Below are 27,619 nucleotides of genomic sequence, written 5' to 3'. Positions count from 1 at the left end.
TAAATGTAATAAATGAGGAAACAGTCTTTGTTCCATGCAACAATGTACTCAGGCAAAGACACTTTTCTTCCAAAAATAAGTGATTTTATTACAAAATATCCTGGGTATGTGAGTATTAACATAGATTTAAAATCTGAATCTACCTATCAATATGATTTGCCCTGTGATATTTACCTATACAGACATCTAGACTCAACTGCAGAAACACTTATTAAATATATAATGTGTATTAATTTAACAGAGGTTTTTTTCCCGTGTCAGGAGATATTGTGAAGTACCGCTGCTTACCTGGATACACACTGGTCGGAAAGGCAGAGCTGATGTGTAAACTCAATTCACATTTGCTTTTTGAATCCCCGTCCCCAACATGTCAAGGTAAGGCTGTCCAACTTCTGAACCATATACACAATATACTGTATACTATATACTGTATGTGCATGTCTATGTGGAAACCATGTGGTGATACAGTATTAAAATGGTTTGAATCTGCAGTCAATCAAAGAATCTTTGATCTATAGTACATGCTGTAGCAATTTTCTGATGTAAGCATTTATATTTTAAACAGCATAGCTTTTTTAAAGGAATACTTCACCCCCCAAATCCCGCATGCCCCCACGATGAAAGAAGAATCCAAAAACGGAGAGAATTCTTGAAGAATTGAAGTCATAAGGTGCCATGTTTAACAACAGCAAAACAGTATGAAAACATCTGTTTACAAACTATCACACAACTTATGCGGTATAATCCAGTTCTCATTCATCCAGTCATATGCGCGGTGAACAGACAGACCTTTCTTCTGGGGACCTAAACTGAAAGGGAAACTTATTTATGTTCCCTTCAAAGCCAGACTCCATTGACAAAAATAGTAATTTAACCTTGCTGGAAGCAGGAGCTGCTGGTCTACCTCTGCCTCAAGCAGGAGTTTGTTTTTGTCATTGTGTTACTTTGATGAATCCAAACTAACCCTTTAAAATACCAAAGTCACACAATAACATAAACAAACTGACTGGCAAACATGGTAGTGGTAGACCAGCAGCAAGGTAAAATTTAGTTTTTGTTAATGTAGTCTGGTTTTAATGAGCATATAGATAAGTTTCACTTTTAATTTAGTTTTAAATAGGAAGGTTTCAGTTAAAATGCATGTGTTTTGGAAGTATTGAGCATACGACTAGATAAATGAGACTTGGATTATACTGCACGAGTTGTATGAGAGTTTGTAAACGGATGTTTTGATATAGTTTTGCTGTTGTTAAACACAGACCCCTACCACTTCAGTTCATCAAGGATTCTTGGATTGGATTCCTTGGATTCTGTGTCCACTGTAGAGGCACGCGAGTGAAAACAATGTTATCATCATGAATTTTACATGACATGGGATGAGTAAATGATATACGAATGGTCATTTTGTAGGTGAAGTATTCCTTTAATATTTCTGTTTAGTTAAATTGATTTTACTGTATGTGTGCTCCTTTTTTTCAATTGTCTGTAGAACAGCAACGTACATATGTGCCAACTTTGTAGATGAAATATTACCTTGAGAATGTTGTATGTTGAATGTTGTAAAACTCTCAAAACACCTTCTTTATTAACGTATTTCCCGAGCGATTTCCAATTGTATTTCCGTAGAGGTTGGGGACTCATAAGGAACAGACTGGAAGAAGAAAAGTCAAAACAAGCAGATGATATCCTGATATTTAATTAAACTCAAATTCCAAAACATTCAGATCTCACACTTTCCATAATGCAAATTGAGGCGTCATTTTGTTAGATTCTCCCTGCCTGGTAAAGATCCAAGTCTTTCTAAGCCCCCAATTTTGTTGACAAAGTTGTCTCCAAAGCCTCAGTAGATATGTCATACACAGACTGAATGGCACTCCACATGAATAGTAAGCTGATATTGATATGTAACATTGCTGGAGAGCCTCTTTAATCAGATGTCTTGAAAATATATCTTAGCATCTCTTTACACCCTTTAGCACCCGTTGTTCCACTGCGTTCATAAGCAGTAAATTATGTAAACTGTTTTAAATCAAAGTAAATTATTATCACACTGAATTTCAGATCATATAGATGAAGAGAGAGCTCGCATCTAGATGTCATCAGGGTCTGGAGTGAATTTTCACCAAGAAATTAGCTTGAATGCAAAATGGTCAATAAATACTGTCATGGTTTCATGGTGGCCTATTTATGGAAAACATCACCCTGAAACCCACATTGCCTGAACTGGGCTCCAAATGTCATCTTAAAACTGCAACTCTGAACACCCTTCATGCTTATGTGTACATAAATTGGCTAATATCAAACCTGCTGCTACTACTACCCACAGGTGAACGAAATATTTCCAGAATCAAGATGAAGTACATTGTAGAAGAGAGAATTATTTTTGACTTGTCATAGCAGAAAAAGCACAGGCAGAACAACTTTTCTTTTGTCCTAGTAAGCCATGCCTGTGAGCCAGCATACACCACAGCAACTACCTCATCTAAAGAGACTGCAGTCATTTTTAATGTTATCAATTACACCTGTGCTTTTGCGGCTATGATATGCCAAAATGTCCGCTGTGCGAAAGGTTGAGGAAAGTCAATACACCAAAAGACATCTTCAAACAACCCATTGACAGTTTATCATTGTCCGACAGTGCTAGTGTTGAGTGTTGAAGCTGAAAATGTTAGATAAAAACTGCAAATCTATTCCACTTTGGCATTGACCTATATAACTTAAAGAAAGTTGTTGAATATGTTAATTCAGTAGTAAAGCAGTTCAATGTGGCATTTATGTGACTTTTGACACAAAGATTAAAGAGACCTCACGAAAGGAGCACTTAATATTTTCAGTTAGCACCATTAGCACCTCCACACTGACAAGTGCTGGTAGCAGCTCCTGGTATTTCTATGAGATGACTCAATACTGACTTGAATTTCTCATTTGAGAAAATCTTCTTCTTTTTTTCTTTTTTTTTGTATTGAAGTGATGCTCAGCCTTCCCCATCATGTGGGATGAACAGTGTGTCCTTTCCATTATAAAGCAGAAGAAAAAGAAGCCAGCACTCATATAAGAGAACATGCAACCAAAGTGCTCCCCCACACAAGAGTTCAGCTTCTTTTGTGTGAAATTCTGTTACCTAAACAGTCATCAGACAGAAAGACTGGGGGAGGCTTCCAATGTCTCGCTTGTGCTCCAGGCTGATAAATGGGCAAGTTTTAAAGGCAGAGAAGATGGGCATGTGGCCTTCAGATTCAACAAATTGACATCGCCCCAACATGACCCCTACACATGCGAGAAAGTTGTATATACCGCACATCCCCAGAAGTGGGCTGTTTTTCAAATGTGTTGGAGAAAGGATACAGATAATGGAGGTAGGGAGACAAACATGAACAGATGGATAGATGGAAAGGACACACATTGGGAAAGCCAGATATGTACAAAAGAATAAGTTTTCACTGTTCAATCTGACTAGCTTTTTTTTCCTATTATTACCCTCCAGCCCAGTGCCCAGCCAATGAGGAGCGTTCTTCATCATCAGGAGTGATACTAAGCCCTGGGTTTCCTAGCAACTACCCCAACAGCCAGACATGCTCCTGGCTTCTGCATATGGTTCCAGGTACAGTGTGTATGTCCAGAGGCCGCACCACTATTTGTCTAGACTGCTGTTTGTGTGTGTGGGGTTATGCCTGAGGGAGAGAAATATTCATGTATGTGTGCAATTTTATTTGTGTGTGTGTCTGTGTGTGATGTACAGTGTGACAAGCTTCATTTACTGTATGTACAATGTATGAAAGTGCTGGTGCTGTAAAATACAGATTGTGTCAAAGTGATGCTCTGCTTATATATGTGCGCCGCTGCTCTGTTAGCATAAATATGTATAATATGTATTTATGTGTTTGTGCATGCCTCCCTGCATTTCTGTGTGTTCAGCATACTTTATATCAGATATGCAGCTTTTTGGGTGTTTTTTTTTTTTTTTTTGTAATAATTTTGTCTTGTTTCCCAGGTTACACCATCAATATCTATGTTGAGATGTTCCACAGTGAGAAACAGTTTGATGAGCTGGAGATTTTTGATGGTATACAAAGCTTTTTCTCTCTATTTTTGCTGCACTTAAACACACCCACACACACGCACACAGACACGTGTACACACACATACTCACACGCAGATTTAATTCATGTTTGTTTATGAAAAGTAGCACAACAGTTAATAAGATGCGCAGCACTTAATTCTCATTTGTGGTGTTGGAAATGTTCCCCGCAGGAGCTCCAACTAGGTTGTGTAACAGTAAATGTGAAAGTGTGCATATCAGATTATGTGTGTGTGTGGGATTTAACGTTCTTCTTTATTTATTATTTTGTATTTACATTGTACATTAAGAACTTTATATAACTTTATAAAACCAGTGTTTTGTTGGGATTTTTTGCACTCTGAAAATCAGATGTTAAAATCACGAGTGCCCGCTCACAGTGCCCACAGCTTAGTTTGTAAAACAGCTAACATCATAACAAACAATCAAACCACAAATTAGATCTCACTAGCTTTTGAAATATGTGACTTGTATTGGAATCCACAAGCAGGAATGAACATATATACTACTAATATGTGTACCCCGCTCAGCTCTGTCTATTTGTATTTATCTTGCCTGGGCCTAAATAGACTTTAGCTGCCTTTGATGTTGCCAGCAGCAAAGGCATCATTGTGGAGTAGACGGCTGTGACTGGAGTTGTTTCTGAACTTAGTTCGGGCTCCATCCACTGCTTGGTTCAAATAACAGACATTAGCACAGGTGGAGGGTTGTGGTCTATAAACCTCAGATGAAGCTAAACCATATGCTTCAATCAGCATCATGTACAACACGTAATTTGGAGGCACTTAGAGACTTAATGAAGCTGTCACCTTCATGTGCTGCATGTCTCAGAAACAATAAAAGACATTCTGACTGCGGCATATTTTTCATCTCCGCCTTAGGTTAGGTTAATATTCATCTGGGAGATTGTAAGATTATTGGAATTTGAAGAAGTATCCCCCCCCCCAAAGACACACACAGACCACTGCACAAAATTACATATTGCATCATGCATATCTATACTGTATATACACAGTATATATGCATACTGTGCACGCAGCAGTTCTGAAGTGTTATTGATTTGTGTCTCTAGGATCATCAGGACAGAGCCCTTTGCTTGTGGCTTTAAGTGGAAACCACTCATCACAGCTGAACTTCACATCTAAAACAAACCAGCTCTACCTACGATGGTCCACTGACCATGCAACCAACAAGAGAGGATTCAAGATACGATATTCAGGTACTTATGATTTCTTTCATTTTCTATCACTTTTTGTTCATAAGGGAGCGATCACACCGAGATGAAACGCTAGAAATGCGACACCAGTAAAACCATTGTTTTCCTATGATACGGCACGTCTGACGGGCGTTCAAGCGTCTTTTTAGACGGGCGTTTTTCCAGCGTCATTTTAGATGCATGTTTTTGTAGATGCTTCTTTTTAGACGCATGTTTTTAGACGCACGTAGACGCTGAAAAGTTAAAATATTTTCAACTCAGCATTGAATAAGCACTTCCAGCGTTTCAAGCACTTTTGAAGCATCTGCGTCTCTAGCGTCTCATTTCTGTGTGATCACCCCCTTATTCTGTTTTCAATCACACAGTTATATTATCGTTAATATCAGCAAAATCAAAAAACAGTTATCTCCTTATCTTTTTAAGGGCTCCTTTATGCTCAACATTAGATATGTATGCGGAGACGGACCGAGCCATCTGTCTGTGTTCCGCTTTCATTTTGTCCGTATTTGTGCATGTTTTCTGAAAGCTTACGCCTCGTTTCCACTTACATATGTGTACATAGACGAGGCATCCTGAAGTCCATTCTTTCCTGCAGGAATCTCCATGATATTTGATGTGCCTGTGAAACTCCTCCCCTCTGTAATATTTCGGCCCAGAATTTGCCTCGAGTACCTTAAAAAATTGAACTTTTGCATTGGATTTAGAAGAGACAATATGAAAATGTGCTAACTTAGCTAACAGGCTGCTAACTAGCTAACAGGCTATTTTCTTCAATTCAGTTGCCTGTATGGACAAAATTAGCCTCTTTCCCACAGCTACAGGTAGTTTCTATTAGTTTCTATCCATCCATAAAAAAATGCACTTCCTTGCATTAGAGGCATCATCTGTATATTTACGGATCTACCAGTCACATACGTAACACCTCCTTTCCACCTACGTAGGTCTGGACTAGGTAACCAGAAGTCCATTCATTCCAATGGGAATCTCCGTGATATCAGATGTGCCTGCGAAACTCCTCCCTTCCGTAATATTTCAGTCCGGAAGTATGTTAAAAAAAATTGAACTTTTGCAGTGGATTTCGGAGAGACCGTATGACAGTGTGCTAGCTTAGCTAACAGGCTGCTACCTAGCTACAGGCTATTTTCTTCAATTCAGTTGCCTGTGTTGATTGTGAAGTGAGCTTGTATGATTACAAAGAACTTGTTTATCAAGTCTGAACACATTGTGAATCTGAATAATGTTATTCTGCTAAAATATCGTTATACATTATATACAGTCAGATCGTCATTATGACTCCTTCAGCTGTCCATGCATCTTTTTAATTAAATATTTCACAAAACATGCCACGTCCCTTTTTGTCCCAGTAATGTTCCAAGCGTATTTTCCAAACTACCGGATGGTGAAAAACTGACAAATGTTTGCCTCCCCCATGGCTACAGGTAGTTTCTATCAGATTTCTATCCATCCGTAAAGAAACACACTTCCTTGGGTTGGACACCAGAGGCAGCATCCATATATTTACGGATCAAGGGTTACCAGTCACACTCGTAAGTGGAAACAAGGCGTTACGGATACAGTCAAAACGGAGCAGTACCAATGGAAATCGTGGGGGCAGTGCAGCATAGTTCAAGTGAGATGCGACTGTAGGACATGACAAAGACATTTTAAACAAAGCGGATTAGAATGCATGTCTACTTGTCACAATGTGTTTGATGACCTCACAGACCACTGCCATCTACAACACTGCTTCCATTTAAAGGTGTAGTATTACAACCTCAGCCACAGTCGCCCCGTTCCTTGTTGTATGAAACTTTTAACTCTGCCCCCTAGTGCCATCTGTCGGCTGTATCTGTGCCATCATAAAGGACTTATGGAAGTATCAGGGCACAGACATTTACAACTTTTGAGACTGATGCATCTATTTTTGTATGTAAAGGAAGTATCAATGAGCCCTAAAAGCGTCAAGATATGTCTGTTTATTTGCCTAGTTCTTCGTCTGTTCTATATATGTTTTCAGTTTAAATTAAAACTCAATATAAATGTGTATTACCTGTATGTTGGGTAGGAAAGATACAATGTGAAGTTTTTGCTTTAGGCAAACAAGAGGATGAGTGTCCTACTATGTCAAGAAATCTGTCAACTGTCTGCTCTGCTTCATCTCTGCTTTCACTCCCTGCTGTGTTGAAAAGTCTTCTGCTAATGTTGGCTGAAGTGATTTGTCTCTAATAGCATGAATAACCAACCCCAACGCCTCCCTTATAATGAAAATGAATTGATGCATCAAGGGTGTAGATACCTGAGCCATGATCATTTAGAAGACACTGCTAATTGGAAACGTTCTTTTTAATGCATCAGGCTAATTAAGAGCGAAAGAGAATTAGGAAATCCACTTTGTTAATTTGACAATTTGTTTCAGATTGAGTGTATTATCTCTATCTATCTGCAGGTTCTTGCCAACACTGTGGTGTTCTGATCATTAGCTTTGTTCGGTTCGGGTTGTAAGGTTTCTCTGCCACCCCTTAATCAAAGGCTTTAAACTTATTGAAGAATTTGTTGGAGATGAGCACCAATTTCACTCATAGAAAATACAATTTACAGTGACACTGATCCTGTTTAGGCTTGAGAGGAGTGAGTCACAAGGTCGGTCTCCTGGCTCTCTATACTGAAAAAATGTGTGATGTATTTTAGTCTGTGGGTTATATCAGCACAATGGCCTGAAGTAATAGTATTGTCTTTTCCCCATGGTGTTGTATTGCTCTGACAACGGCAGCTATACAGAGAACAGAAATTTATAGTTGAGCCTTTTCACTTACCATACACTATTAATGCACTGGTGAGCCTTATATTGAAGCACGCTATATTATATGTATTGCATATGTATGTTTATGAATTGTTTAGAACATGGACTTCATCTTTGAAGGGCTATTTGAGGTGTAAGACTTGGTTTGAGGGTTAGTGAAACAATTACGTTTAGGTTTGGGGGAAGGAGATGTACTATGTCTGCATTTTTCTTATTATTCTTTAAATTATCTGTGTTGCCTTTAGCAGTGAAGTGACCTTGGAGGCATTGTTCTTAATTGTATCATGTTTATATATCCACTGACCTTTCCAAAAGCAGTAATAGCCTCATTGCTTGTGCACAGGCTTCATGGTGATTCACTTTAAAATTCCATTCCTCTCTTTCTTTTTCAGTCTGTCTTGACTGTTTGTTTTTTTCTGCTTGAATATGTGTGTGTGTGTGTGTGTGTGTGTGTGTGTGTGTGTGTGTGTGTGTGTGTGTGTGTGTGTGTGCGTGTGTTTCGGGGTGTCAGGCTGTAAATAATTATGGGAGTTAATACGTTTTAAGTGGGTATCAGCAACGGTACTGTAGTGGTATCGATAATATCTATCTCAGCACATTTTTACAGCATATGTGAGAACAAAGCTAATATATTTCTCACATAAACATTTAGGGTTTTGTATTAGTCAGCTGAACCTTTCTGAAATGGAACCAAACCCTAAAATAAAAAGTTTGTCAGTATCTCAGGGAGGCATAGTTGTTGGTAGCTGTCACAGATGAGTAAAAGTTTATGGAAAAAATAGACAAAAAAGACAAACATTGTGTTGACACTAATTTAGTATGCATATACTCACTGGCCACTTTATTAGGTACACCTGTTTAACTGGTTGTTAACACAATTAGCTAACCTGCCAATCACGTGGCAGCAACTCAATGCATTTAGGCATGTAGACATGGTCAAGACGACCTGCTGAAGTTCAAACTGAGCATCAGAATGGGAAAGAAATGTGATTTAAGTGACTTTGAACATGGCATGGTTGTTGGTGCCAGACGGGCTGGTCTGAGTATTTCAGAAACTGCTGATCTACTGGGATTTTCACACACAACCATCTCTAGGGTTTACAGAGGATGGTCTGAAAAAGAGAAAATATCCAGTGAGCGGCAGTTCTCTGGGTGAAAATGCCTTGTTGATGCCAGAGGTCAGAGGAGAATGGCCAGACTGGTTAAAGATGATAGAAAGGCAACAGTAACTCAAAAACACACTTGTTACAACCAAGGTATGCAGAAGACCATCTCTGTACCAACAACACGTCGAACTTTGAAGCAGATGGGCTACAGCAGCAGAAGACCACATTGAGTGCCACTCCTGTCAGCTAACAACAGGAAACTGAGGCTACAGTTCACACTGGCTCACAAAAATTGGACAACAGAAGAATGGAAAAATGTTGCCTGGTCTGATGAGTCTGGATTTGTGCTGCGACATTCAGATGGTAGGGTCAGAATTTGGCGTAAACAGCATAAAAGCATGGATCCATTCTGCCTTGTATCAACGTTTCAGGCTGCTGGTGGTGTAATGGTGTGGGGGATATTTTCTTGGCACACTTTGGGCTCCTTTGTACCAACTGAGCATGGTTTAAATGACACAGCCTACCTGAGCTGACTGTGTCCATCCCTTTATGACCACAGTGTGCCCATCTTCCATCTTCCATGTCACAAAGCTCAGATCATCTCAAACTGGTTTCTTGAACATGACAGTGAGTTCACTGTACTCCAATGGCCTCCACAGTCACCAGATCTCAGTCCAATAGAGCACCTTTGGGATGTGGTGGAACGGGAGATTCACATCATGGATGTGCAGCTGACAAATCTGCAGCAACTGTGTGATGCTATCATGTCAATATGGACCAAAATCTCTGAGGAATGATTCCAGCACCTTGTTGAATCTATGCCATGAAGAATTAAGGCATGGCGTTCAGATGAAGCTGCCCAACCATTCCAACAGTACCATTACTTAGTGCTATTTTAGGAGTGAAAATTACTTACATTTTAACTAAGAGTGAGTAAACCAAACCATCATGACGTTATCCAAAATGTATTGGTGAACTCTACCATTTCTTTTTTGTTTCTTTAGCAAGTGGCCACGGTATAAACACCATAATATATTGCAAGGTGTCCCAATAAAGTGTGTGTCATCATCCCACAGCTGACAGACAAAGACTCAACTAACTCTCGCTGCCTTTTCCTGTATAGCATATGCACAAGACATGTGCTTTAGCATACACCATACAAATATTCACAATGTATTGTCTGATGGAAATTTCCCTTCTCTCTTCCCCAATATCCCACTGGGATTAATAAAATGCTGCATCTGCATCTCCTTATTTTTTCACAGTTAAATGTGGGTGTGATGTGCCCAAGATGTGTTCGGGTTTTTTTTAAGTAATTTAAAAGGCAAGCGTGAAGGGGGAGAGAGAGAGGGAGTGACGTGCAGCAAAGGGCCACGGGCTGGAGTCGAACCCGGGCCGCTGCGGCAACGGCCTTGTACATGGGGCGCCTGCTCTATCCACTAAGCCACCGACGCCCCAGATTTTTCTCTGTAGAAATTCAAATTTCAATCTTTTCCGCAGACTGGAAAGGAAGTAATTTCAACCCTGACAGTCCCAATAAAATTGTCAGTGCAATTCAGTATTAAACAACAACTGATCCTCTGATATGGACGCTCTGAGATAAAATCTTATCCAAGATGAGTCCATGTCCCTTTATTAGAATTATTAACATTCAGGAGTAAGGAACTGAAGGACTTGGCCTTCATCCGCTGACTGTATATTTCTGCAGCTACAGAATGATCATGTTGGAGAGAAGTGCTGTGATAAGATATAAAATTAGTGGTGCAGATAGAACAGATTGATTTTAGAGCAGATAGAGTGAGCAAAAGGGGGGGCCATAAGACTCATTGGGGAGAGGGAGACATAAGATTCTTCTTGGAAAGAGAGGTTTATAGATGAAAATGAAAATTACTGTGACTCTGTTGTCCTGACTGGAGTGGGAAAGTCATTCCACCAACGTGAAGCCAAAAGGGAGGAGAGCCAAGACCAGGTGGAGCAGTGACCACATCGGACAGGGAAGGGAGAGCCAAGTGGTCCGTTGTGGTGTGTTGTGCCGGGTGTTTAGATTGTTCTCCATGCTCTAGCAGTTATGCTTTTATACTCCGTTCCATGAAGACAAAAACATTTTATTACTTGGAAAGGGTTCTGAATAACCACTTAATTTGCTAGCAGTTTACTAGCTGAATGTTTGTGTTGGTAAGGTGTTCACAGGCTTGTAAATTGCTACATATGTTGACTAACTCACTGACACTGTTGCTAGCTGTAATGCCAGAAGGGACATATAGGTGATGTTTGTCTTTACCCAAAATGCCTGGTTATCAGAGGAATATTGCCATGTAATTTCCAGACACACTGTTTTTATTGAAAATACCCATGGAGCTAACCTATAGTTGTCTCCCCCGCAACTTATTTTCAGCACAGAAAATTAATTAGATTAGACTGGTAATTGGTAGAGTTTCCTGTGAAGTGTGAGCACAGAGAAATACTTTTTATTAAATTTCTCTTTGTCTCTCTGTATCCTCAGCTGCCTACTGTAGCATTAATGATCCTCCAGTGAATGGTGGCGTTGTCAATCGGACCAAGCTCCGTCCAGGTAGCAGACTTCAGTTCTATTGTAACCGTGGTTACCGTCTGGTCGGCTCAAGCAATGCAACCTGCAGGCTCCACCCCAATGGACTCTACCAGTGGGATACACCACCACCTTTTTGTCAAGGTAAACTTTTAAACACATTCTTCATCAAATGTAAATGATGATGGAAAAAGATGGCAGGCAGTTTAAGAAGGATTCCCCTACAACACTTCTCTCTTTGTGATGCGGCAGCTATCTCATGTGGAATACCTCAGTCGCCGGGCAATGGCAGCTTCCATGCTAACCAGTACACTGTTGGTAGCCAGGTCACCTACCACTGTAACCATGGTTTCCACCTTGACCCTGGTGTTCAAATGACAGCAGTGTGTTTGGAGGACGGCAGCTGGAGTAATGCTGCCTCAGCCCCCAGATGCCTACGTAAGTCTTTCTTTTGCTATTTAAGGGCAGTTAAGAGTTGAGTTGACAAAGAAAAATAAATATTAACTCAAGGTCCACTTATTAGCTGTTTTCTGAGTTTTTCACCACATCTTACAGTCTACCTCAGTGGACAGTGGGGTTTTCTCAGTTGTCCTATTTGTCTTGCTGTCTCTGTGACATGACAACTGTTACTGTTCTAAGGTCAAGAGAACATTTAACATTCATTTAGAAAGTGTATATGGCCAATTAAATTCTGGTTGGTATATATAAGATGATAGATTTTTATCATCTATAATTTTAAATCATACATTTCAGAGGTATGTGTGTTATTTAGTTTTGGCATGTATGTGAACTAAACAGCTTGGTCAGTGGCCACCGGCGTGTGATTCGACACACAAGGACCCCTTTAGCGGCTGTATGAGACACGCTAGGCTTTTAACTAACCAGAGTGTAAACCCATCCTTGAAAATAACGTAGTATAAAGAGCCAGAAGGTCCACATAGGGAAGAGATCAGGGTGGCGGATGGTTCAAACAAACACAGGACTTTCACCCAGGAGACTGCTGTTTGTGTCCCATGTAGGCTATACCCAACTCAGAATTATGTCAGTCGAGTCAGATTGTTGTTCAACATGAATATTGGACAATTCATAGTTTTTTATCCATATAAAGTTATAAAGTTTGAACAAGCTCAGCGGTTAATGTAGTAAATAAGCTAACGGCGCAAATGACATCGCATTTCAAACAAAAGCCAGAGACTGTTGTATTAAGTTGCTGTGAGTTGTAAATTCACCACTTCTCAGCAGAGGAAAGAAGATAATGTTATCACAGAGCCTTATGGTGCAAAGCCTCTTCTCCTCTGTTCTGCTGCATTATGTCCACAGCTGTGTGTACCAAAGATTATCGTGAAAGTCAAGAGCTCACTCTGCAGCAAAGTCTGGGAGCCACAGTGTCCCCAGAAGTACATTGCAAAGCACACTGACTGGCAAATGAATGAATAAATAGATAAATAAACAACAGCTGGAGTTGAAGCCATCTCAGTTGACTGAGGGGACTCTGACTGACGATTCGAATTTCCAACTTTCAAGGGGTAGCCCAAAAGTCCAAAACCAAAAGTCAACATTGTCACATATGTTTTATTTATTGTAGTTTTGGTGACACACCGCTCCTGACCGTCCAAAACTGACACTAAAGGGGTACCTAGAGCATTAAAGTTTTAAGCATAAGGTCACTGACCAAGTTGCCTTATTTGACGAGTTGGGAGTGAGAACGTGTGACTGAAACCATACGGCAGTAAATACATCACAGTTAAGGACACAAATTAAGCTTAAAAACCCTAATTGAATGTTTCAATTATTGTAATCTGATTACATTTTATTTTTCAGCGATCCACTGCCCCAGCACTGAGGGCACCCTGTCCGAACACATGGCTGCCCGCCTGCTATCTGGCAGGCTCGGAGAGTTTGGTTCTATGCTGATGCTGGAATGCTCAACAGGGTACTACTTGGGCGTGGGGCATCGGACACTTCGCTGCCTTGCCAACGGGACCTGGGAGGGGTCAGATGACATAGCTGCATGCAAGAGTAAGTACTGATATAAACATGAACACTATTGTGACATTGTGAAATCTCCACTGCTTCCGTCAAACCATCTGACCTCTACCCCCCTCTGAACAAGATAATAAAACTTCACTATGATATTATGTTTTGTGCGCTTGTTCACCTCCCCCGGCACTCTGGATGACACATAACTTTATTTATGAGTCTATACAGACGTAGAGCCTAGTATTTTATTATGAGATTCCTTTTAAACTGAGTTGATACACACATATTCACTTATAGGAGGTGCTCCGCAGCCCTCTGTACTTGACACTGCACAGTTCTTATGTGATGTTAGTTTCTGACAACTGGCTTGGATGGGGGCGAGAAACTATATAAACCAAGGGATAAAAAAGAAACCTTGTACACTCACGCATACACACACATAAACGCACCTGCATGAGCAGGGAACACATGCACACACAGACTATCGAAAGAATGAAACTGCAATGCAGTTGCTGCCACAACCTGTCATGAATGAGTTATCAAAACAGCACACCCACCCTGTTACAAGCAAAACAGTTGAGGAAAAGTCAAAGAATGTTATTTCTCTGTGTGCCAAGAAAGCATGAGATTTTCAGTTGGTTTGAGTAGAAGCATAGCAGTGTGTCATACTGGTCACCACAGGTCTATCGGGTTTGATGGTAGGAAAGGGACAGCTTGAGAGGGAGTCACTTTCTGTGAGTGTTTGTGTTTATGCATTCCTACTACCACTTCTATCTTTAAATGAGTTACCACCCGGCACATTGTCTTGGGACTGTGACAGCTATTTTAAACAGAATGCAGCCTGTGTTTCCTAAATGTGGGGTATATGTGGGCAATAGTGGAAGATTGGTTTTTCAAATAGGGTGTTACTAGGCAATGTGCCTTTGCTGTTTTTTTTTCATAAAGGGAAGTTGTAAGAGAGCAGAGACTTATAAAACTTTCCAATAGGCTACAGAATTTCTCAGCGTTGCATAATATATGGCACACCAATGAAAAAGTGAAATGGGTCTACTTGAAAAGTTTAACAAATGATTAAAAATTGAAATCTATCTTACATTAGACCAGTGGTTTTCTAACTTTATCGTCTACATTTTCAATTTACTTTGTCGTTTTTTTCATGATCCAGTATTTGGGTTGACCTACCTAACACTGCAGCAGCTCTAGGGGATTTGGCAATATAACAGAGGCGTCTATTCTTTAAGTTGGCCAGTGGTTTGAAAACAGCGTCTCAGAAGATATTAACGAAACAAAGATCTTAAATCCTCTGACCTAAATCTAATTCAGCCAGGTATTCCATTGGAAAACTCAATTTACAGTGTTTAAACTCAGGATGACTTATAGTGTCATTTTACCTACAGTGTTATTATGAAGACTCTGCCACATCTTCCACCTCACTCTCAAATTTTTGGAAAATACAAAATATAGCAGTACAAGTTGCCCCGTAATGCTATGTAATATCTCATTTTCACTGCCCATGTGCAACAAAATGATGTCATCATATTTATTTTATCGTTTAGTCATCTCCTGTGGTGAGCTTCCTTCTCCACCCTTTGGGACCAAACTGGGGACGTTGACCACATTTGGAGCAACTGCAATCTTTATGTGTAACCATGGTTACACGCTGGTGGGGTCACATGTCAGAGAGTGCGGTGCTGACGGGCTGTGGAGTGGTGCAGAGACCAGATGTCTGGGTAAGGTCCATTAAATGTGACAGGATGTGCATTGTGTTGTAACAATCTGATCACTAATGAAAGTAAATTCAACAGGTTGAATCATTAAACACAGAAGAGAGGGTGTATTTATTGGGAATGAAATGTTAAAAAAATGACTCATACAAGGCTTTGATTTAAAAGGTCTTTGTATAAAATCCAATCTGATTAGTGCTCGGTATCAACGGTCAGACTGGCTGTATTTTCAGTCCTATACAACATCGCATCCAAGACAAAGACAGCGTCATGCTAATTTACAGTATGTGCCAAATATAAAATGCACATACTGTGTTGAGAATCCTACTATTTGTCTGCCGTAAGCAGTGTTATCACTATATCTTGCACAACTTGTGTAGAGAGGGCTAAGTTGTGCGAAGGATCTGTGTCAAGGACTTTTTGTAACGATTTAATTTCTAATGGAAATGTGTGAGTGTATAAATTTACACCCAGGCTTCATTAATGCATGGGATTGCTACAGGTGTCGAGGTAAGGGCCATGGGAATTAGACCAGCAAAAAGTAAGATGAACTATGCACATGCCTCAGTAACTCAAATGATCTACTACTGAGACATTTTATTACTTAATACATTAAGAGCTTGATTTAGATCTTCGATAAGCACTAACCAGAGATGATTAATCCTGATTTTACTTACACCCTCTATCCCAGTGATTCAGCCTTTGAGTTACATGCCTGAATAAGAAGCCTCATGCTGGTTGCACTTTTTATGTGATGAATGTATAAATCAAAGCATGCCCAGCTTCACATTATTATTCTAAGATTCTGATGCCAACAAGGATCGGCAAAATATACCTAAAATTTATTTAAACTTGAAGCCACTAAATCACAATTTAAACATTGCCATGAATGTGGATTTTATTTGGGTAAATGCCAGTTAGCTGTGCTGCATTTGTCAACGCAGGCTGTATAGGCACTAGTTAGGGATTGGGATTGAAAAATTGTACATCAGAATATAGTGTTTTGTAATATTTTCTTCAGATTTTCATTTAACCTAAAGTAACCAACCTTGATAGTCTGATTGTAATTAAGCTTTGTAAAGTCCCTTCCCTGGAGGTGTTTTATATTTTTACATATTTACATAAAGAAATCTGCTTCAGGCAAGCTGACTTATGATTTACCCAATTCTCTTATGGAATTTTGTTTATCGTTCATTAAAGAAATGTGTGTCTCTCTAAACTAAGCAAAACATCTGTTCCTCACAATTTATAAAGGCCACAATTTGCAGTGTGTAACTTGTAGAATTTTTATAATATTCCTCTGTGTATTCAGAGGGCACAAATATTGATGACCGCCTCCCAAAAATGATATTACAGTTTGCCTCAGAAGTACCCTCAAACATGTTTACTGATAAAAACAGTTTTGCTATTCATGATAAAAAATGTTTTACATCTGGTGTTTTGGTGGTTTTATAAAATCAGATATCTGGGGTGATGATTTTGAGTGGATGGTGTTCAGAAAAGTGGTAGAAATATCGGCATTACATCAGCAGTAATCTCACATGAGTCTTGCAAAATAATCAATGTTCCAGATGCTTGTTTTCACAAAATGAATCATAATTCGAGAGAGTGTATTATGTGTAAAGTATTTGATAAAAAAACCTGTACTAAGTGATGAATACATCAAAAATGACTGGTATTGACTTCATGAGGTGCAAAAACATGCAGCGAGGGTCGACCGTGAAACATTTGTGATTGGTCTCTTCATAGTTGAATTGGTATTGAATACAATTTAATGATTCTCCACACCTCAGCTCTAAAGTTGTGTACTGCAATTTACGCGCTCAAGTTTAAAGAAATCAAGAAAGGATGTGGTACTTAAAGGCCACTTAGAGAACTAAGAGAAACTGTGTTAATGTGCTGGTTTTAACAGACATGAGGGCAGTTACTGAGCTGGGCTTTCATTCAACATTGATTTGTAGATGCACTGATGACATCACTCCCACCAACATGCCAGAGTTTAAGTGTTGAAATGGCATTGTTTGGCAGTCCAAGTGTTGAGATGATGAGCTAGAGTACCTGCTTTAAGGTTGAGAACATTGAACCAGCACTCATCACTTTAAAGCCAGACATAGGGAACATGAATTTAAGTTGTTTTCCATTATGCTGCATTAATCTCTATCATTTTCTCTCCCCTTTAGCTGGCCACTGTGACTCTCCAGATCCTATAGTCAATGGGCACATTAGTGGAGATGGCTCTAGTTACCGTGACACCGTGGTGTACCAGTGCATGTTAGGGTATCGCCTAATTGGTACATCAGTCAGGATCTGCCAGCAAGACCATCGGTGGTCTGGAACAACTCCTGTCTGCGTCCGTAAGTTCTTTATGATACTAAAACCATTGTAATTCATCTGTATTGTATGATGATTCATTGCTCTTTCAGTTAATGTGAAAAACTAAAAATACTTTCCTATATAAAGTAAATCCATGTAACACAAGAGTCTTAAAAGAAGTCGCACATTTTAAGGTCTTTCCGGGGCTTTCAATGACTATCTCAGCAGCATCTATATGTTCCAGCAAGAAGTTGAAATTATCACAAAATAACAAGTGGGAAATAGTACAATGCAGCACATAATACTTTTTCCACACCTCATATTTCTCATCATGCTTTTCTCCCATCCCTCAGCTATCACTTGTGGTCACCCCGGCAACCCAGGCAACGGGCGGACCAATGGCAGCGAGTTCAACCTCAATGATGTTGTCAACTTCACCTGCAACAGAGGTTACATTCTCAGCGGGAATGCTCGCGCTCAGTGCCGGCTCAATGGACAGTGGAGCAGCCCCCTACCTGTCTGCAAAGGTCACAAACACAAATATTAACACAGAGTTACAGCCTTATACCCGTGTTCATCCCTGTAATTGCTTTATTTGAATCAGCTCATCAGAAAATAACCCTCTGTAGAACAATAATTTAGCCTGGGGAAGAAAACTTTGATTTTCTCACATGCCTCAATGATCTCTTTAAAGCATTTAATTGAAAATAGTGTCAGTTAGTACAGACCCCAAGTAAATATATACAAATATTGGTTAATTAGTGTATTTACAAAACTGACACAGACACCATTCTCTTTTACAATATATAAAAATAAGAATAGACACCCAAAACAAAATCGAAGGATCCTACTTTAAATTAGTAACAAGAATCTGCAAATGGCATCACACAGTTATCTTCTCCAGATACTGAATAAAAGGTTGCCAGATGGCGTCAAAAAGATTCACCTGCTCATTTCCAATATATCTGATCCTCTCCACCTCAAGAGTACTGACAAGATCATCAAGCCACATATTCACATCAGGGATATTTTTACCCTTTCACAACATCAGCAAGCATTTCTTAGCTGACATAAGGAAATAGTTGACAAGTCGTCCTTGAGCTGATGTGATGTTGTTAAATGTCTCTGGAATATTAAAAATAATAGTTTGTGGTTCAGGCTCAAATCTTGAATCAAGAATGTCTGAAATCGTATGGAAAATGTTGCACCAGTACATATTATACAACAGTGTATTAGAGTGGCTTCGTTAGGTTGACACTTGTTGCAACATGCCTCAACGATGAATGAAGAATCCAAAAAGATAATTTGTGATGAATTGAAGCAGGGAACCAAGTTTAACAACAGCAAAAATATTACACTATAAAAAGTCTCATGCACACATATGTAGCGTACTGCTTTAACTTACTGGAATGCAGGAGCAGAGTTCAAATACATGTGCTTGCCCGTGCATGTTATTTATATGTAAATGTATTAAATAGTAAGGTTTTAGAGAAATTGCATGTGTTTATGAAGCACTGATCTTATGACTGGGTAAATAAGATTTGGACGATACTGCACGAGTTGTGTGATATTCTGTAAACAGATGTTTTGATGTAGTTTTGCAGCTATCAAATATGACCCCCATTTACTTCAGTTTGTCAAGAATATTTGTCGTTTTTGGCTTCTTTGTTTACTTTTGACTCAGGAAGTGACCAAATGATAAACACATGGTGACTTTGTGGGTAAAGTTTTCCTGTAGGAACTAGAAAAGTGAACGCATGCTTTGTCATTGTAGTGGATGACTGTAGTGGACGTTTTCGCCTTAACCTTTGTTTTCACTTTCAAAAGATTTGATGGAGATAACAGTTTGACTGACGTTGCCACCTCCTCAGATCGTAGCAGTTGGTTAAAATGTGATCTTAACCAAATCAAATGATGGCCTCATTGGATTTTCCTTTAAAACAATGGATGGTCAGCATGTATTCAGTATGTGTTGGCCCGATTTGCTTCTAGCTACAGTATGTCAACTGGAACATTTTTGGCCGAATCTGCTGCCAGCAGACTGTAAAATTAAGACCTGAGTAATTGTAGCGTGAACTCACATTAACTGTAGCATTGAGCTGCATTCACCCACAATCAGAGTAGTGTCTCTAAATAGACTAACAAAATCATACGTGCGCACACACAGCTGGGTACATGTCCAGAGACACGTTCTTCTACTCTGCTAACCATGCGTGGTCGTTAGACTACAAGCCTCCCCAGACCTCCGGTAGTGTTAACAGTTATGATATCATAAAACACGCACACACAGGCATTCTGCACAGCCGTGAGAGCAGATCGATTCAACGTAGTTGTTCACATGGGTTTTCCATTGAGGGGATTCGTCCTCGCTTGCTTGCTTTCCCCATCTCCCTCACTTTTTCTGTCTTATCCTTCTCTCCCTCTCTCTCCCTCCCAGCAGCAGCTGTCAATTATGAGACTGAAACTTTCTTTGTTCCCATAGGGTGCCAGACGCACACACACACACACATATCCATGTCCCCCATGGACTTGAATTTGAGTGAAAGTCAGTCTCCCCTGTGGAAAATAAAACTCCACTCTTATTGGACTGGCATCCACCCAGAGAGCAGAGCAGAGTAGAAGGGACCAGAGGAGAGAGGAGAGAACAAAGAACTCCAGAAAACAGAGCGGGATATGACAAAAGAGCAGTTTAGAGAGGACCAGAACAGAGCAACAAAGATAATCTGAATTTATAACACTGTGATTTAGGGTTTAGTACCCTAAAAGTACCCAGCTGTGTCCTGTTTTCTGGTGGCTGTTCTGTAAAGTTTCAGCTCCATCATGTTCAGAGTCAGTTGGTTTAACTGTGCCCAAAATCTCTCCCTATTTACTGTACAGTGCACTACATTAAATGTTTACGTTTTGATTTAAGTCCTATTTGTGTGCCTTTCTGAGTAATGTGTGCACTATGTAGTGTCCTCAAAAATCCCCACAGTAGAATAAAAAAGATGCATACACGACATATCTGCTGCTCTATGCTAACAATCCCATAATGCAAATTGTCGCACTCTACAAATGCAAGAATGTGTTGTCCTGACCTGTCAAGGATGCCCAAAATTTCAGTTTACTGCTCACTTGAAAGCAACCTGTTGACTGTCTGTTCTACAGGAAGGAGTAAATGACTGAGAGATTTTGGATGCAGCCGATGTTATTTAAGCTGCCATGGTCGTCCAAATAATAGCTTCTCCAATTTCAAGAAATATTCTTGAAGTTTTGGACTCTTCTGTTTCCTTCTATTCAATTCTGTATTATCAACAGTAGTATTTTAATCCTAGATGTCTTAGCACAGTATATCATTCTATGCTCATGTGAACCACTTAAACCTAAAAGCCCAGTGTGTAAAATGTAGGGGGACTAAGTCTTCTAGCAGCGAGGATTGCAGACTGCAACCAGCTGAAACTTCTCCTGGTTCGGATTCCTTCAGTGTTCATTGTTCAGGAGGTTTTTACCAGGAGCTGAATTATCCGCAGAGGTCTCTTCATCTTTAAAAAAAGCGGACCAGGTGATTAAAATTGGTAAAAAAAAAAATAAAAAATAAAAATAAAAACCCCCTGTATAAAGCAGTTTCACGTCACAAATCTGTGTTTCTCCTACACTGATTGCCAAGTCACAGACAGCTTGCTTGCCCAGTGCAACAGATGTGTGCTCACCTTATTGCTGATCCAGGTGTTTTGGAGGTTTTAACCTTGACCCAAAACTGCAGAGGTCTCCACCTCTTCAAAACAAACAGACCAGATTATTTAAACAAGTAAAAACACTAAATAAATCAGTTTCATATTACAAATCAAGATCAGATGCTGTTTGGCATGTCAGATACAGGCAGCTAAACTAGTACCTGTTAATTTGTGCTCACCTTTCTTCTATGATAATTTAAGATTCAGGAGGTTGTTACTGGGAAATAAACTCGTATTAAGAGTGGTTTCACATTTAAATTGTTGATTTTCTGACAGCACTTACTGTCAAAGGGCAATGGTTGCCATTGAGAAAATGCAAAACTTGACCCTATCTAGAGCCAGTGTTTAGTTTGTCTATTCTGGGCTACTGTAGAAACATGGCAGTGCATCATGGCAATCTCTGTAGACAAGGACCTGCTCTCTATGTAGATATAAACGCCTCATTTTAAGGTAACAAAAACACTACAATTTATATTTTCAGGAGATTATACACTAAGGAAAACATAATCTTTATTATATTCCATTTCTGCCAGTATATCCCCCTGAATCCTACACACTGGACCTTTAAATAAAGTGAAGAAACATTCCCGTATATACAGTAGGAACCATTTGAATATGTTTTAACAGTGTCTTCTGCTCTTATCTGCAGTGGTGAACTGTTCTGACCCCGGCCATGTGGAGAATGGTGTGCGCCAGTCTGGCCTACGTTACCCAGAAGTCTTTAGCTATGGTGTGACTGTGGCAATCCACTGTAAACGAGGCTTCTACCTCCTGGGCTCTGCGCTCCTCACATGCCAGCATGATGGACGGTGGGACCGGCCAATTCCTCGCTGCCTAGGTATGGATGGAGAAATACAGGCAGTTGAAGAATTATTTGAGTTGAGAGACGCAATGTCGATATGATTTCAGGAGACAGATGAGACCGAGCGAGCAATAGCCTGACATTCATAGAGCCTATAATGAAAAGGTTTGTCCTATTGCGAACAGGTTGCAACTTTTTGGAATCTGCAGAAAACAATGTCTACAAAAGTTTGTCACGCTGAACACAGGTAGTCAAAGGCAGATGGTTTTCTATTTATTTTTCTTTATATTTGTCAGGAAAAGCCATTTTGGGAATGAAATGGCTTGAAGAGCCACTGGGAGGAAGATGAGGAGTGAATGAGAAACTGAGAGAATAAGAGAGGGTTCAATGGAGAAAATGGGAGGGAAGTAATCATAAAAGGAGGGCAAGAGTATGAAAGAAAGAGGCTTAAAGCTTTGAACGTGTGTGTGTGTGTGTGTGTGTGTGTGTGTGTGTGTGTGTGTGTGTGTGTGTGTGTGTGTGTGTGTGTGTGTGTGTGTGCGTGTGCGTGTGCGTGCGTGCGTGTGTGTGAGGAGAAAAAAAAGGTAAGCATGTGTCTCTTGGGGCAATAGGCATTCTTGTCAGAGAGCAACCATGGCCGATAGAAACATAGAGATTAAACTAGAGTGCAATAGAGAGAAGGAGGCTGGTTCAGAGATGGAGAGAGAAGCACTGAGAGGCGAGCAGGACCGCAGAACGAGGACACAGTAACAGAGAGGCAGAGATGAGGAACCAGACAGAGAGGGAGAGTGGGGGCAGACACTGGTGAGACGGTGGTGTCTGTGCATCGAGCATTACATCGGAGAAACAAGGTCTTATCGGAAAATTGGGGGGAGAGGGGTGATGACTGAGGGGCAAGGAGAGGATGGAGTAATACAATTTGGGGGGTAAGGGGAGATATCGGAGGACCAGTCATTTGGCAGAAATAGAAAATCAAGAGCAGTTTCGTATCTGTGTCCTCCAGAAACATGTGCTCTGTAAAAACGTCGATTTTTCTTAAATTGAAGAAAAAACTAGAAGATTTTTTTCACAGATGTCCTCTGCTTTGACACCGTGGGATGATTTCTGCCAGTTTTCTAAATGGAGGAGAAGAAGGGAGACTCTTTCTATGTTTTCTAACTAAAATTAATTTAATTTGAGACGAGTTACTGGTTCAACTAAACTCAATAAAATAAGCTTTATTGGCATATCTATATAAAGCCATACAGTGTAAGCAAAGCAGTATGGGTTCTGTTTAAACCTGTGTTTGCACAAGTGACATTGTAAAATTACACAAGGCATTAAAAGCATGCAGCTAATGGTTATTGGGCATACCACATAACTGCAACATCCTCAGTTTGATTCCAGCTGGCGGATCTTTCTTGCATGTCATAGCCCTGACTCCCCCACATTAACTGCCTGTCTCTATCAGATGAAGGCAAAATAGAAAAAAAGAAAATGGATTAAAAAAAAAGGGGAAGGCAAAGGAAACCTACTGTGTAATATTCAAGTTGATTTGATTTGATATGAAATTATTATTTAAAAGATCACAAGTTTTTCAATCCCAGATATAAAAAGATGAGAAGAATATATAAGATGAGAAAACAACTTCTTTTTTTTTGTTTTCTCCCCCACGTCTAATTAATATTTATCTGCTATCTGTGTATTTTGGACAGTAAATTAAAATTGAATTTTATCTTTGATGTAGTTCACAGACCCCCATTTCTTTCTATGTTTCCTGTGTGTGTACTTTGATGCCCCCCCCCCTTGCCGTCACTCTCTCCCTGCTGCCTCCCGCAGTGACCCAGCTGCACCACCTAATGCAGTAGTATCTGGAATCTATAGTTGGATACAGTCCCACACACACACACACCCTAACACCCTCTCTCCTGTCTCTGTAGCTATTTCCTGTGGTGACCCGGGTGTACCTCCCAATGCAGTAGTATCTGGAACCCACAGCTGGACGTACGGTTCAGTGCTGCAGTACTCCTGTCTGCCTGGAGGTGTGCTGGTGGGCAACGCTACTCGCCACTGTCAGGAGGATGGCACATGGAGTGGAGCGCCACCATACTGCACTGGTAAAGGCACACTGGTCAATGAAGGAGCATGCGCAGTGGTTTTCAGTTGGCAGAACAGCAGAGCATAGATAAGGCTGTTACCTTGTCATGCATTTTCATACAGGCTTGTTATCTAAAGCAATAATCCAGCAATCACATCCATTGAAATCAACACCATCTATATTGAGTCTGCCAACAGGGGAATGTGTATCATGAGATTCCAAGAAATGCTTTATTGATGAAATTTGAGCAAAAAACAAATATTCATAACTGCCACGTGTCCAGCCATAAAAACAATTGCAGAGTAAGCTATATATAGAAGAGGCCACACAAGTACAATTCAAAAACCACTTAAAAAAAACATCAACAAAAACTCACTGCTTAAAATACAATCTCTGTGACTGCAGGAGTGAAACCTGTTTAGTTAGTGAGCGAGAAAGAAAATTGGTTCAGCTGTCAAAAAATAGTCTCGTCCCATCTGGTGCAACAAGAGCGAGCCTTATCACACAGGCGAGTCAGTATGAAGATGTCCTCAGTGTGTTGTTGCTCCAGCATAACATACTGCAAAATGTCACCTGTAGCCTACACTGTGCTATAGCAGGTACCAACTAGAACTGACAGGTAAATATAATTGACAGTCAGGCGCCCTGTGTGTTTTAGATTTCCATATAAATTTCAGCACAAATTCTTCTTTAACTGGGTTTGCTTTTGATGTTAGATCAGTGGGTATGATGTGCTGTATTCAAACAATAACAGTGGTATGCGCTCAACTAGGCCGCTACATACCATAGCTGAAAGTTATAGACCAAATCACCATTGACGTCACACTAACATCAGCTATCACTTCCAGGTAGACAATTAGCAATTGATTTCAATTGCAGAGATATGTGAAATAATCAAACTTGTTTATTTCTGTTGTTATTTTCAACTGTAACGTTTAAAGATATTAAGTTAAATATGGTTGTCTGATCTATCTGACATTTTGTATGTGCTGTGTTGCTTTGCTAGGGTCTTTTATAAATCAAATCTACCAGCAGAGAAGCTAAGCAATGTACTGCTTTGGAGGGGGTTGCAGCAAAACTGACTGATTGAGGGGCCATATATACAGGCAACTCTCATGTTCTGCGAAGTAAAGTTTTTGTCAGTGCAGGGTTCCCACAGTCATTCAATTCTGTTTGAATGGAGTTTGAATCTGATATGTTTGAATAACGCCAGGCAAGTTGGGCAAGTAAAATAATGTTATGTGATTTAATTTGTAGTTTTCTTATCTGTGCATGCTGATACTTTTATAATGTATCACGTTTGACACAAAGCAATTGACATTGTAGCCGAGGGAGTTTGATTTTCACTCAGAGTGCTGAGTGCTGACTGCTCCTAGAGTAGAGCTAGTAGTTTGAAGGTACAGAGTATTGTTTATTTCAAACAAATTAACCATTGGGCCAACCAAACTGTCGGCTGTTACTTCCCGACTCAAGGAGTTCTGCTGCTTTCTGTACATGGACCGTCTTTACTAATATAATTGCCAGTGTACCTAACAGTTTGTCCATGTTAAACATTGTGAATGGTCATGGAAAATACTGTAGTGACTCCATAAAAATCCATGAAAAAGTTTTGAAATTTTGTTCACGCAGATGTGTGGGGACCTTGTTAATGGAGCCTTGTGGCTTTGAGATAACAGGTTCAGTTCTGATGGCAAGGTAAATCTGTGAAAATATTTGAATTATAGTGTACACTTAAACTTATATTGATTCTTTCAGGTGGCTAAAAATAAGCAACTGAGGCAGTGTTTGCTCAGAGCTGTTTCATTTTATGTATGTGATGTGGGGGTTTTACTACCTTAATAACTTAAAGGTTTTTGTGAACAAACATTGTGTTTCAGTCTATTCTTCAATACAGTGTCACCATAAAATGGCACTGAGGTCTAAATCTAGCCCCAAGGGCATGTGTTACAGGACCAGACTGTGTGGTTTCCACAGTGTCAGACATAATTAACATACCAAAAGAAAAATTATCATTTAGAATAAGTGAAACCATTTACTAATTGACAAACTGTAGCAAGCTGTTAATATATATCTCTAGCCACTCTGTGACCTTGCTGCCCTTCTTTGCACATGGCATTCTCTTTGCGCTGTTACAGATGGAACAAAAAAATTGTTCCATCTGTATGGGGAGGAAACATGTAGCATTTCAGCTTTTTTCAACCTGCAACAGCACAATACATCACATAACAGACATTTTCAATAGTCCGCTAATTTGCTCGTTAGAAGCTGGTGCATTGTATGAAAGAAGTTGCTATTGGACAATCATGCCTGTGCAAGTGATCTTGCGAAACTTGTATGTGTCATTATTATTAATATCACAGCACTTAATTTATTTACAAATACAGAGAAATTGACATAATGTGTTACTACTATAAACTCAGTTCCTGCTGTGCTGTGTGTAACCTGGCTTAAGCTGCATGTGTGAGAAACAGGCAGGAGGAAATGGGGCGGAAGAGTTCTAGTTTACTTCTCAGGTTGTAAGTGCTGCTCTACAGCAGGCTTACACAGATCCCACAACACTACAACACCACAACTGATCATTTTCAAAACTCAGCATCAACTGTCTCAATAGCTGAAATGCAATAAGCTTACTCTGCTGGCCTCAAAACAGAACGCTCAGCAGGGCAGAATCCATCCTGCAGCTGAAGACCTCATTGAGATGCAGGGCGCTGCATTTGGAGCTGTACCCCGTTAAACTCACAAATCCCCACCGATGGAATTTAAGCTGCTAAAATTGTGACACGCTCAGTGCTTTTAATGCTAGAACAATTTGGTATAGCCTAAATGCAAAGTGCAGTTCTACAAAGTTTGCATGTGTGTGCAGTAGTACTATATGTGTGTGTGTCACTGTATATGAAAGACTGAGTAGGCACAATATTTGTGAGTATTCTGCAGCAGAGGGTATGAGATGACTTATGTTACAAATGCTTTTCAGCTGCTGTTGTTGACCTGTAGCTTGAATGCACGCCTATATTTTTAGCATTGTGGCCCCAGTGAGAGACAACCTCTTAGCTCTGTGTTTTACCATTTACTTACATAAAATCACGAAAACCTATTAGGAGACTAATGGACATCGCTTGAACGCAGCTGTGGTTTCACATCAACTGTACTGAGTGTATTTGGATTTGCTGTGCATACGTGTGTTTCTATGTTTGGGGCTCATCACTTCAGGACTGTGTGGGGGTCCTTGTTGCTTCAGTGGCATGGACGTGTCTTGCTGTTG

The 27,619-nt window shown here is 40.0% G+C and overlaps 1 protein-coding gene across 1 annotated transcript in view; it reads left to right on the top strand.

Annotated features, from left to right (window-relative positions):
• Positions 1 to 27,619, top strand: part of LOC126393459 (CUB and sushi domain-containing protein 1-like) — a 316,678-nt gene that overhangs the window by 249,258 nt on the left and 39,801 nt on the right. The window contains exons 46-57 of the mRNA XM_050049648.1: positions 262 to 375; positions 3,485 to 3,601; positions 3,992 to 4,063; positions 5,151 to 5,297; positions 11,704 to 11,892; positions 12,001 to 12,186; positions 13,570 to 13,767; positions 15,285 to 15,458; positions 17,633 to 17,806; positions 18,119 to 18,292; positions 22,128 to 22,316; positions 24,200 to 24,376. Of these exons, the coding sequence (XP_049905605.1) occupies positions 262 to 375; positions 3,485 to 3,601; positions 3,992 to 4,063; positions 5,151 to 5,297; positions 11,704 to 11,892; positions 12,001 to 12,186; positions 13,570 to 13,767; positions 15,285 to 15,458; positions 17,633 to 17,806; positions 18,119 to 18,292; positions 22,128 to 22,316; positions 24,200 to 24,376 (1,911 nt within the window). The remainder of the gene's footprint in view (positions 1 to 261; positions 376 to 3,484; positions 3,602 to 3,991; positions 4,064 to 5,150; positions 5,298 to 11,703; positions 11,893 to 12,000; positions 12,187 to 13,569; positions 13,768 to 15,284; positions 15,459 to 17,632; positions 17,807 to 18,118; positions 18,293 to 22,127; positions 22,317 to 24,199; positions 24,377 to 27,619) is intronic.

Source organism: Epinephelus moara, chromosome 1 (assembly GCF_006386435.1).
Source record: "Epinephelus moara isolate mb chromosome 1, YSFRI_EMoa_1.0, whole genome shotgun sequence".
In the NCBI taxonomy this organism is placed as follows: domain Eukaryota; kingdom Metazoa; phylum Chordata; class Actinopteri; order Perciformes; family Serranidae; genus Epinephelus; species Epinephelus moara.
The sequence above is the reverse complement of the archived record's forward strand: the minus strand, read 5'-3'. Positions and strand labels throughout refer to the sequence as shown.